Consider the following 12,897-nt stretch of genomic DNA (forward strand, 5'->3'; position numbering starts at 1 on the left):
CTTGCTATAGCAGATACTGAAGTATTGTTATGCATATATGCTCTGACTCGCAAACCAACTCACTCAGAATATTGCACTCCTGGTTAAATTAGAAGAAATATGGCAGGCATCTGGCACAGTTGGATAATCAGCAACTTGGGATGTCCATACGTTATATAGGAGTGCCTGGTTTGAGTCATAGCTACTCCACTTCAGATCTAATGACCTTCTAAAGCACCTGCTGGCAGGCAGTGGGGATACTGGTTCAGGCACTTGTGTCCCTACCATCCACATGGGGGATCCAAATCGAGTTCTGAGTTCCCATCTCAACCTAGCTCAACCCTGGCTGTGTTGGCATTTGAGAATGCACTGTCTCTGCTGCTTCTCTCTCTCTCTCTCTCTTTCCCTCCCTCCTTCCCTCCCAACTTTTCTCTTGAATGCATGTATTTGTATGCTTGCCTTGTGGTGGTCTGAGTATGTTTCATTTTATTTGGAAGGTAAACACAAGGCAAGCATACAGATACTTGAATTCAAGAGAAAGGTGGGAACATAAATAAATCTATATTTTTTAAAATATGAGACATAAGCTACCATGAGATTTCAATTACAAGAAAATTAGTTCTGCCAACATGCCAGCTAGGAAATGGACCTTAGTCCAGTGTAGCCTTCAGAAAAAGAACCCAGTACTAGTTGATTTCTTGATGACAGCTTAGCAAAGAACCCAGCTAATCTCTGCTGGGACTCCTGACCCGGAAAAGCTAGAACCTCATAAACATGTTATTTTGGGTCCAGACATTTTTTGTCATCTACGTTAGCATGTATATATTATTATACAGCATAGTGGACAAGCAGCACAGAGCCCCTACACACTGTGGACACACAATATGATTGTGTACTGTAAGCCAAGAACTGGCAGCCAAAAACATCCATAGCAACTTTGTCTTCTGCACTTACCCAAGGGTCCCATGCATACCTCACTCATTTATTCAGCATGGAATTACCCAGCAATATACTCTAGGTTAGCAACTGTGCTCCATGCAGAGCATCCAGACGTGTGTGTGGTGCAGTCTCTAGCCAGGAAGGCCTAGCTTTACGAAAAGGAGTCAGATTTTTCCAAAGAATATTATAGTCCAGAGTCTATGGCAAGAAGTTAACCATGTGTGAGAAGACAGCTGAATCAGAATGCCACTGAGTATGAGTGACCTGTGCAGTTCAGGACAGACACACTTCGGCTGCTGCTTTCCAATGTCCACATCACAAAATGTTAAAAGCTTTCTCATTTTTGGGTTGACGTGTTAACAACCTTTCACACTGCATGTGGCAGGTTGTCTAACCTATTCACCATTGGAGCCCCAACACTGAGAATACTGTTTGGAAAAGAGCTGCTGAACAAAGAGTTCTGAATGAATCTTTAGGTAGAAACATCCTTACAAAGGTTTTCCTTCACTACAAAGGAACTGGATTTGGGAAGAATGATAGGAATCTCTTGCACGTGGCTTCTTAGCACCAAGAGGTGATGTGTGAGGATTAACTTCTATTTGCATCTTCCACAGGCTCCAAGATGGGTCTGGATGTCACGACTCACTCCAACGATTACAGCAAAGAAGAAAAAGGTGAGACATAAAATGTTACGCTGTGGTTTGCTTGACAATCAAATTTTATTCCCTCTTCAACATTTCTGTGACCAATGAGAGATGAAATTGTGATAGCTCTCTGTAGCACCACAGTTATTTACACAAATTGCTTAGTTGGATTTGTAACCCTCTCATGTGGGAATTTAGAAAAACAGCTAATACTTTGTTAGTGTGGGGACAGCTTTTACAAAGAAGGTAGAACAGTCAACCATCCACTCAAATGATATTTTGATTCAAGATGGCTTCTAGGTAAGTGTTCCTTATAATTGATCTCATTTGCTTAAATTCATAATAGGGTTTTCTAACATCTAACAAGGGAATGACGCAAATTGTTTTTGTGCTATAATAATTAGGTTCCATTGGCTTATTCATTGGAAAGACTGTGGCAATCAGCAATTCAAACAGTACTCTTCTCATAGGAAGGATTTAAAGAGTTTTATTTATCTTGTATTTTTAATAAAAGCAAATAGTTACTTCACTTTGTCCATACTTTAAAACTTTCATTCACTGATTTAAAGTAAGTATAAGGGAATATTAAACTGGAAGCTGGCCAGGCTGGGAAGCAAAAGCTGGTTTTCAAGGCATTCTCACAGCAAAACATTTGACCTCTTGGCTCACAAAAATACTATTTAATTGTAAATTTTAAGACTAATCGTTATTGTGCAGCCTTGTCTCTTTAAGAACTGTAGAAAAGAAGTTGAAATTTTGCTGAGTACTTGATATGATTATATTTAGGCAACTATCAAAAAATTCAAGTCTATGAACTGAAAACATCTACAAAGTAAAATGAAACCTCCTGCATATTTCATCTTAAATTTATGGCAGACTCAGGATCTGGAATTTAAAGAAAAAACTACCCAATGCTAGACATTGCTGGCAGGAAAGGTATTGGGCAAACACACTGAAGACACAGTCCACCCCACGTCCCTGAGGAGGCAAGTGAGTTCCTTTATTCACAGAGCCCCTTGATGTGACCTTTGCTTTCTTGTCTGCTTTGGCTAATAAAATCCCTTTGAAGCACTCTGAGCTCCGCTGAAGCTCTGGTTTGTTACCCCAAACATTCTTCTCTGAAGTCCTTGAGTTATTCTCATTTGATTTTTCCGGCAGTTCCTTCACAAAGCACATACGCCTGGGTAGTCTGGCTGTGGGTGTTGAAAGCAGATGTACACATCTTCCTGACTGTACGCCCTCTTCAGGCTTTTACTGTGCTGAGCTTTAGCAGGGTGCAAAGGAGTTTAGACTTGCATTCCCTTAATGTGATGCCTCCCCAACTCTGTAGCTATGCAGCCAAGCCAAGGGACTTCATTTTTCTGAATCAAAGTGTCACTGACTGTTAATTGGGGTCAACTATACCATCAGCCACCTAGAACTATGGGAGGTGGAGTGAAATCATGCACAGGTGTTCAGTAGACTGCCTTGTTTGTCTGCAGGAAGCCCTGGCTGCACAGGTGCCTGCTGACACTTACGCATCTGCTACCTTGTCCAAACGCGAGGGCTGTTTCTGGAGAATCCGCCATAGTTCTTCAACATTTGTTTTCTGTCATTCATACTTTTAACATGTTGGAATTTAGGATGTATTTTATAATCTAGTCTTCTTAGTAATCTAAAATTGTTTTTGTTATCACATTTATCAAATACAACATAACATTTTTGAGAATTCCTTTTAGTTTGTGATTTTTTTAAAAGTTTTTTTAGTATGTATCTTGGGAAAACTTAGCTGCTAACGTAAATAAATGTCAATGGTAACAAATGAAGAAAGTAGTTTGAAAAAAGAAACAGAATTCTGAAACCTATCTCCTCATTTTCTGTTCTGCTTCTAGAGCCCCCAGTCTCAGCAAGCCACCATAATTATTTAAATTTCTTGGGCAAAGGGGCACTGCCCAGTTTACTGTGGTTTCTTTAGCTATTTTGAAGGTGTTTCTGACCACTAGTACATCAAATTGCCATCTGGTACTCCAAGGGCAGAAAATCTTGGTTATGGCAACTCTATGACAATTAACATGTCTATCTGGTCACTCTTGTCTTGGAAAGCCTTAATAATGATGCTATGAAACCTGAATTTCTGTAGACTTTGTCTTTCTAGAAAGCATTGTTGTTAATACTACCCTCTTTAACTCTTCACTGTGGGTGATAAATTGATCAAGGTCATTCTGAAACCTTTTTAACTTTGTCTTTATCATTAGTAATTCGGAACTTCTAAATGGTCAGTAATTCATTTTGCTCAGCCAGAATTTATTCTCTCAGATTTCTGTAACATATTGTTTAGACAATGAAAAGTAAGACATATGTGACCCTCACAAAATTTGCAGTTTATTACAGAAGACAGAAAGGAAGCAATTGATTATGCAACCCAACATGGCAGAACTCGCCAGGAGAGGATGACCTGTGCAACCTCCTACATGGGAGATGAGATGCGCATATGGGCACATAGTCATTTTTGGACCCCATTAGGTCATGACCCAATTTACACAGCATTCAAAATATTGTTTGCCTTCTATTTATTTTAGCTAATAAAAGGAAACATTTCAGGGCAGAGGGCCCTGGAAGGCAGGCACTAAACACTGCATGTGGAATGGGTAAGCAACAAAAAGTTAATCCTTAATAGGTGATTGAAATGACAAAACAGGATGAGAACAGCAAGTGTGAGGCAAAGAAAGAGAAGAAAGTTGGCATTAGCTCCTGGAAGATAAATTGTACCAGTTTTCTTTCTCTACCCCCGCCTTCCGCTTGGAATATAGTCCTAAGCACAGCACAGAAATGCTCAGAGCATCTTGCCTTGTGATAACAGAGAACACAAGATCACCCAGAAAGAAGGAACAGCAGGAAAACTTGGAGAGATGGGAGGGATCTGACAGGCACTCTTGGGCCTGGCTGCTTTCTCTAGAACTCTCCTTGCTAACCTTGCTGCTGCCAGCAACCAAACTGCATGTGCTTGACTTTTCTGGGGGAGGACGCAAGAGGGTGAAGGTTCTGGCTGCAACAAGGAAGCCTTGATCTTCAGAAAGAACTGTAAAGAACCAGCTCAGGAGGAAGAACACTTGAAAACAGGATTTCTGCTTGACAACACACCAGATGTGCAAATTTAATTCTGAGATTGGACATGATTCACTGATCTGCTTTTCAATTGTCTGTTACCTGAATAGCACATTTCCAATACAAATAGACTACTCCAAAGGTGGAAAATTAAACAATTACTTAAGTGTACAGGGCCAGGGCTTTAAAAAAAAGATTAATGTGTGGTACCTGCATAGAGTTTCTAAACTGTGTTGCTACCTCTTTATCCACAGACTCTAAATTAACTGATAAATTATATAAGTGGCAACAGGTAGTTGTCAAACGTTTTGTCTACAAGCATAATTGAACTTGAAAGTTTTGCTAAATAAGATATACTATGACAATAAACCTTGTGATTTCAATGATTAGACATGGAACTATTATACAAATGATGTATAATTAATTAATACATATATGAATGGTTAATGCGAGTTGATAGAGCTGTGACTTTGGGGTCAGTGATCTAGGCTTAAATCCTGGCAGTGCCATTTGCCAGGTGTTTGTCTTTGCAAATCTTTGAGCCATGAGTCCTTCTTCTATGAAAGGGAGGTTTTGGGAAAAACAGCAGAGTTCTGGTTGGGGCAGAGAGTGTAATGGAGCAGTGGATGTAGCATACCTAGCAGGGCTGGCTATGCTGTAAGCCATCAGCTTATGACAGCTGCTCTGGTGGCAGTTAGCTTTCCTACTCCATACGTAAACCTGGTTGATAATTAAATATCTCCAAATCAGAGTTTCCTCAGCTTTAATGCTTATCTATGCTAGAGACCAAATGAGACAATATGTATGTCAGCATTATTAAACAACATACGTCTTTACAAGTGTAGAATATTACCCTCTTCTCTCTTATAGGCTGTGGGCTTAGAGCTGTTTGTGTTGTCGGTATGTCCTTGTTTACTTAAAGTGCTCCACGTGCAGGAGGCCCATTGCCTTTCCTGCTTCTATTTTTAGCACACATTGCAGATTCACTTCATATAAATGGCCTTACAGGCAGATGTTTTACAAAACTCAACTTTTCTTCCCAACTTTCTTTCTTCCCATCCTTCTTTTTCCCTTCATTCTTACTAAATTCCACTGTGTCATCATTTGTCCTCTTTGTCTAGGCTTTACCATAAAATAGTACCAGTGGTCACTGAATCTGGCTTTGTTGTTTACCGAATGTGATCTTGGGCAAATGAAGCTCTGCGTTCGGTTCTGTTTCCAATCTGCAAAGTCAGGGCAAGCAACCCATCTAGGGACCGTTGCAAGAATCGGGAGAGGACTCGGTGTCACGTACAACTGGGATTTGCTGAATGTGTCAGGGAGTGAGTGCTCCTGACTGACCTGTGAATGATGCGCTGACTCTGTAAGTAGTCCAGGGCCATGGCCAGCTCACAGATGAAGAGCTTCACGGTGTCTTCCTGGAAGCGTACATTCTGTTGCAGGTGGTAGCGCAGGTCCCCACCCAGCAGGAGGTCTACCACCATGAACATGTCTTCCTCATCTTGGAAGGAGTACCTGGAAGAACAGAAGAAAAGGAAACTTAATAGAAACATTTACCTGCTAAACAATCCTAGAGGGAAATGTGAGATGTGTCCCTACAGATAAAAGCAGGTGGTTTGGTAGCTAATACCCCAGGCTTTGGGTGTACGTGGTCCATGCTATCAGGGTCTAAGTTTTCCTGTGTGTAAGATGCAAATAATGCCACATTTAAACATAAGAAAGAAAGCATATGTTGTTTATTATCATGCTTGACATATCTAAAAAGCATGTTTGCTGTTCATAAAAAGCCCAGGAAATAAACAGAATGCCACTAATCTACTAAACATTAGTGATGGTTTCCTTACCATAAAATGACTCATAAAATGAGTCACGAGGCCTCCATGAAACATTCTCATGACTATTTTTCTACACTAATAACTTCATTGTCTAGCAACACACAACACATTCTGTTCCACCTGATTAAGAAAAAGATATGCAAAGGTCAGTGAAGAAATTAGGTCACAATATGAAGTTTACTTATTTATTTTTAGGGTGGCAAGGTAGCTGAAAGCTAGAACCTGAACTAAATTTGGGAGGATAATACATGATAATAATTATTAGAATTCCTAATAAATAAGGCCAGTGACTAAAACTGGGCAGCCTCTGGAGTGTTCTGGAATTTCTGGGTCTACCTGCAAAGCTGCTCTCCTGCTCCCAGGCTTTCATGCTAAGTCACAGTGCCAACCCCACAGAACTACAACCTGGCAGAGAAAGGCATACATTCTAGCACAGCTGTGGAAAACAGCCTAGTGTGAGTGGCAGAGGGAAACTGGCTTGGATTTGCTGGAAAACCAGTTAGGATAGGGAAGCTGGAGTTTGGAGAAGAGGGAAGAGTCCATATTCCATGCCAGACACTTGGTCATGAGTCAGTAAGCAGCAGGATTTCAGACAGGATGTGAGACGAAATGTGGGTTTCACTCTCAAGCCAGCATGGGGTCAGACGAGGAAATGAGACAGAAGGAGCAGAGCTGGCCTCAGCGATGTGGGGTGTGTCCTGTAAGCACACACTCCTGTCACTCTGACTTGTTAGTTTCCTTCGAAGCACTGACCCAATTTCAAGCCACCGTAGAGTTCTTTGTGTCTTTCTGTTTTGACACTGAGATCACATTTCAGAGTCATAATAAAGTCAAATAATTAAGTGGTGGCAAGCAGTGCTGAGCATACACACCAATTTCTGGTGACAACCCCTTTGCTTAGAGGACACATGGAGAATAACAACTGTGGGAGAACTGAGTAAATTTTCTGCTTTATAATTATCACTGTGCTAAAAGCGAAAAGGAAGACTCATTAAAAAAAAAAAAAGGAAAGGAGAAATTCAACAAAGCATAACCCGAGGTGGCAATATTCTAATGAAGCCTCAGGGTTCCCTTGTTTATTTGTTCAGTAAGCGAATGCATTGTTTACCCCTAGACACGGATTCATTTCACAAAGAAGATGCCAGAAATTCAGCTGTTGGAAGTGTTTGCTTGAAGCACAGGAAATGTCTTGTAAAAATCAGAAGTGCATGCCTGGTGTTGTCTTTCAGGAAGTGATTCTTCATCTTAGTGCAGTCAATGGTCATTAGATTGTTATCTCAGCCATGGATGTGATGGATACCAAAAGAGGTCCCTGCATCTAGGCACTTCGTTCTACAATCCTTCCAACTGTGATCTATTCTACGGGGCTTCAGCAGGCACCATGTGGCAAAGTCCACATGTGATCATGCCTGGGATCTGCTGAGCCTCAGGCTATCCTAGGGAACACCACAGGTAGGCTCATTCATGAGATTTTCAGGAAGGTGTGGTAGATGGCATGAGGGCAGTGAAGGACAAATGAAGAGTGCTGACCATGAACATAGCTAGATCCAGTGGGAACAAGTGACTCAGACTGAGTTAGCACACCCAGCAGATCCAATTATTCCCTGCTATTGACTGTGGTAAGCTCCCAGAATGGGTCACAAAGCTCATGACAAGAGCAGAGGGGTCCTCACCCAACTACATGCAACTCTAAAAGGAACAGTGGTCTTATTAAATTGAGCCTGAATGAACAGACCTTTTTACTAGTACTTGAATTAAGCTATTCTTTATTCACAGAACTGATTGAGATGCTGGTAGTAGCAAGTTAGCAATAGTTTTGGAACATACAGGAGAGTATCAAAGAAACAAGAGGACCAGGCAAGAGACAACCTATTTCCCTTGGTCAGTACAAATATGAATTTACATAGACATGGATTCAAAACTGAATGTTAAAAATGATCGCTCCCTTTCAGCACACCAGCTCTGAGTCCTCCATCTCATCTTTTCAACTCTCAATGGAATGGAAGATAAGGATTTTCTTTTCTAAAACTCTCCAAGAAAAAACAATTTGTGAGCATAATACAATCTGGTGACATCTAGAATATTAAAATTCATGTAATCTGATTTTTCTTTAAATAAGAAAAGAGTGACCTTGTACTCCAACCATTCATGATATAAACAAATTGTTGTGTTTTCCTAACTTGTTTTTGGTGAACCATATTTATTTCTTGGTTGCATGTAAAATTCATTACGAAACGTAAGAAAGGAGATAACAAAAGGCTCCCCATCCATTTCACTCTGTCCTGTCATGTCTGTCCTGGAACGTTGCAGCAAACTCTTTATCCCCCGATGATCTTAGACCTCTCCAATCCACTCATTATAGTTCAATTATGCTATTCAGCCTCAAGAGGTGCTCAGCTCTCCTTACGATCTACAGGGAATGTATGTGGCCTAGCTGTGTTCATTTTTCAAGCCTTATCATGAAGATCTTTTCTTTCCATTTGCAATCATTGGCTAATATTACCTCTAGCATTTGAGGCTTGTCATGTGATGTGGTCTATGTCTGTGGTTACCATTGCTTGCATTCTGTTCATCTTTCCAGTCTTAGCTCAAATGTCTTGAGTTTCTCACATGAGACTTTTCTCATATCCCATACAGAATTATGTCTGCTTATACTCTTCTTGATTCCTTGTGTTTCCATCTTCTTGTTTATAGGACTCACCACAACTTGAAAATTCATTCTTGTAGCTTTTGGCTTACTTGCGTTTGTTCACAATGTGCCATAGCATGCATATCTGCTTTTATGCACCATTGATGCTTCGGTCCCTTACACTGTCTGCAATCTTGGTTCTGGTGATGTTCACAGAGAAAGGTAATACACCCATAAGTGAATGGAGTGAATGAAGGAGACTGAGAAGCAAGGCTAAAACCTAAGTTCTGGGTCAGCATTGTGATACATCAGGCTAAACAGGAACCTGAAATGACAGCACTCTGTAACAGTACTGGTTAGGGTCCTGCATGCTCCACTTTCAATCCAGCATTTCTGCTAATGCAGCTGGGAAAGCAACAGATACCGGCTCAAGTGCTTGAGCTCTTGCCATACACAGGAGAAACTAAGTGTAGCTCCTGGTTCGTGATTTTGATCTGGCCCAGCCCCAGCTATTGTGGCCAGCAGAGGAATAGGCCAATGGGTGGATGATGTCTCTCCCTGTCTCTTGCTCTTCCTTTACAACTCTACCTTTCAAGTAAATACGTAGTGATTTTAAAATATAGGCTCTGAAGGGATCTGGTATAAATGCTGAGGGTTTCTATTTTGAGAAATCAGCATGAGTAACATGTAAGTCACAAGGAAGTCATTCATGCGCTTGGAATCTTGTGAAAGTCACATTGAGATATATCTGAATCTGAAGAATGTGGAGATCTGAAACATCAGCCAGTGCAGTGTTTTTGAGACTGTAAATCAAAAGTCAGTTTGGTTAATTGTGGCTGCAATTAAAAAAAAAAAAAGAAAATCGATTGCTGATATCATAGGATAGGTGCCAGTACAATAGAAGGCCTACATATTGTTTATGAAATTTTGGTTTGGTGACTAGAGTGAGGGCCTGTCAGCGTCCCTACTGGGTTTCGATGAAAAATATGGTTCTTTCCATAGATTGTAAACGTTTGAAGGGGTTGATATTTGGTATCACCTGGATTTGAGACCTGGCTCCACTTTCAGTCCCAACTTCCTGCTAGTGTCTGACCTGTGGGCAGGCAGAGCTCTAGTGCTCAGGACCCTCTCACCCACGTGGGATACTTGGCTTGAGAGCCTGGCTCCTGCCTTCAGCCTGGCCAAGCCCTAGCTGTTGCAGAGGTTTTAGAAGCAAACCGGAGATCTCTGTTTATTTTTCCCTATCTGTTTCCTTTTCCACTCTCTCCTTCCCTTCCTCACTCAACCTTTAAAAGATACACAATTAGTAAATGAACAATTTTTAATGAGCATCAAAACAATGATACTGGGAAAACATACATCCTATTGCACAATTGCTATTCCTAACACATATTCAGACTAGACTTGAACAGGGTCATTTCTGGTATTCAAATCTAACAAAGGAAAGGAAAAGGAACAACTAATTTTATATATTCCCTCTTAAAGCTCTTAGACTTTGTGAAAAAAAAAGATAGATTCATCAAAGATATTATCAATATAAAATATATAGAAGTGAAAAATATATAAACATCAGATAAATCTGAGTTTAGTCTCTATTATATATCGTTATATATCATTATTCATATATTTATTCATAGATCACATTTGTGAATTTGGATTAAATCTCTTAATGTGAATGAAAATTCAAGAAGGACATACGTACATTGGGGATCCTTTTTTCATACATGACAAAGAAGAGATGAACTGTCTGTAAGCATAGAGCATGCCAAGAAGCAAACTGTGGAAGAACTTGGCCCTGGACTAAGCCTGCATGTGTTCAAATCCCAGCTCTGTTGCTTTAACCTCCTTGTGACTTAGAGCAAGTTAAGTCAGCCCCCAGCATCCTCATGCATAACGGCACATCGCTCACAGAATTGTTGAAAAGGCCGACATAGGATACATGAGATGGTTACAATAATGCCTGGAACTAATGTGCCTTATTATTATAATCATTATCTTTCTTCTGCTTCTTAATATAATATACCTATGGTTTTGAATGGACCAGCTCATTTTATGCCATTGTCTTTTTATTCCATAAGTTAATGGAATAGATTAAGATCACTATGAATGCTAGAATTGGACGAGATGGAAAATATTCTCCAATGCAGTTTTTTTCAAAATGTGGGTCATAACCCATTAATGGGGTATAAAATGAGTTTGATGCATTATGCAAAGCAGGTTTTTTTTTAAAGAGAAAATAAGATATAAGGAACAGAATTAAGAATACAGAAATAAATCTTTATAGCCAACTGATCTTAACAAATTTGCTAAGAAAGGATAGTTAATATATTTACCCTTTGACAATTAAATACCCACATGTAATAAGATGAGTTTAGACTTTCACACCATTTGAAACAATTAACTCAAGTAATGTTTAGGCTCCAAAGTATAAACATCATAAGACACTTAGACTAATACTTTGAGGCCTTGGGTTAGGCAAAAGGTTTTTTAATGCAATAGAAAATCATAGTCCATCAGCTATTTACGAATTAGACTATCAAATTTAGAAACTTTGACATTTCAAAAGACATTTTTAAGAAATGAAAAGGTAAGCCACACACAATAAAGGAGAAAATATTTTCAAATATCTGACTGATAAAGATTATGTCCAGAATTCACAAAGAACTGCTCTAATTTAGTAGTCAGAGCAAACAACTCAAGTTTTTGAAAAAGCAAAACAGGGGCTGGCATAGTGCCATAGCATGCTAAGCCTCTGCCTTTGGAGCCAGCATCCCATATGGATACTGATTCCTGTCCCAGCTCCTCCACTTCCAATCTAGCTTTCTTGTTTTTGTTTGGGAAAGCAGCAGAGAATGGCCACAAGCCCTTGAGCCCCTGCACCCACGTGGGAGACCTGGACGAATCTCCCATTGCCCTGCTCCCGACCAGCCCAGCTCTGACTATTACAGCCATAATGATGAGTGAGCCCGTGGATTCTCTTTGTCCCTCTCTCTTTGTCTCTTTCTCTCCTTCCCTTTGTGTAACTCTGCCTTTCAAATAAAAAAGAAATAAATCTGTTTTAAAAAATCAGCAAAACCCATGAACATATATTTTCGCTAAAGAACATATACATGAAAAGATGCTGGATACCACTAGTTATTAGATAAATGAATATTAAAATCACAAATATCACCACCATCTGAATGAATCATGCATGTGACAGGCAATAACAAATGTTGGCGAGGAGGCAGAGATGGAGCAGCCCTTGTGTGTTACTCTTGGGAACGCAAATGGCGCTATGACTTCGGAAAAGAGACTGTCAAAATGTATAGCATGAAATTATTACACCTCTCCGCAACTCTGGCACTGGGCATTTACCTCCAAACAAATGAAAACATTGTTCTATGAAAAGACTTGGACATCAATGATTGTCACAGCATTATCCATCAGTGGCAAAAGTTAGGGAAACACCAAATACTTTTTCAATGAGTGAATGGAAAGACAACTCTTATCCTTACAATAAAATACTATTCAGCACTAAAAAAGGATAAACGCATACTACAACATGTATGAACCCCACAGACTTTGTGCTGTGTGGAAGCCAGACATAAGACTACATTTTATAATTCCATTTGCATGAAATTGGCATAAAGGGTCATTTTCTAGAGACAAAATAGATGCGGTGGTTACCTGGGGCGCAAAATGGAAATGACAGTTAACAATAAGTATGACAGGGATCTTCAGGGAAGGAAGAACAGCTTGTAACATTGATTTATGACAATAGTTGCATCACTTGAGACACTCAAAG

General features: G+C 39.9%; 1 protein-coding gene across 1 annotated transcript in view; it reads right to left on the bottom strand.

Annotated features, from left to right (window-relative positions):
- The window catches only part of STK32A (serine/threonine kinase 32A), a 104,832-nt gene that overhangs the window by 42,152 nt on the left and 49,783 nt on the right, over positions 1-12,897 (bottom strand). The window contains exon 4 of the mRNA XM_040976034.1: positions 5,988-6,161. Within this exon, the coding sequence (XP_040831968.1) occupies positions 5,988-6,161 (174 nt within the window). The remainder of the gene's footprint in view (positions 1-5,987; positions 6,162-12,897) is intronic.

The sequence above is a fragment of the Ochotona curzoniae genome, unplaced genomic scaffold (assembly GCF_017591425.1).
Source record: "Ochotona curzoniae isolate NIBS_2020 unplaced genomic scaffold, NIBS_Ocur_1.0 contig_1, whole genome shotgun sequence".
Lineage (NCBI taxonomy): Eukaryota > Metazoa > Chordata > Mammalia > Lagomorpha > Ochotonidae > Ochotona > Ochotona curzoniae.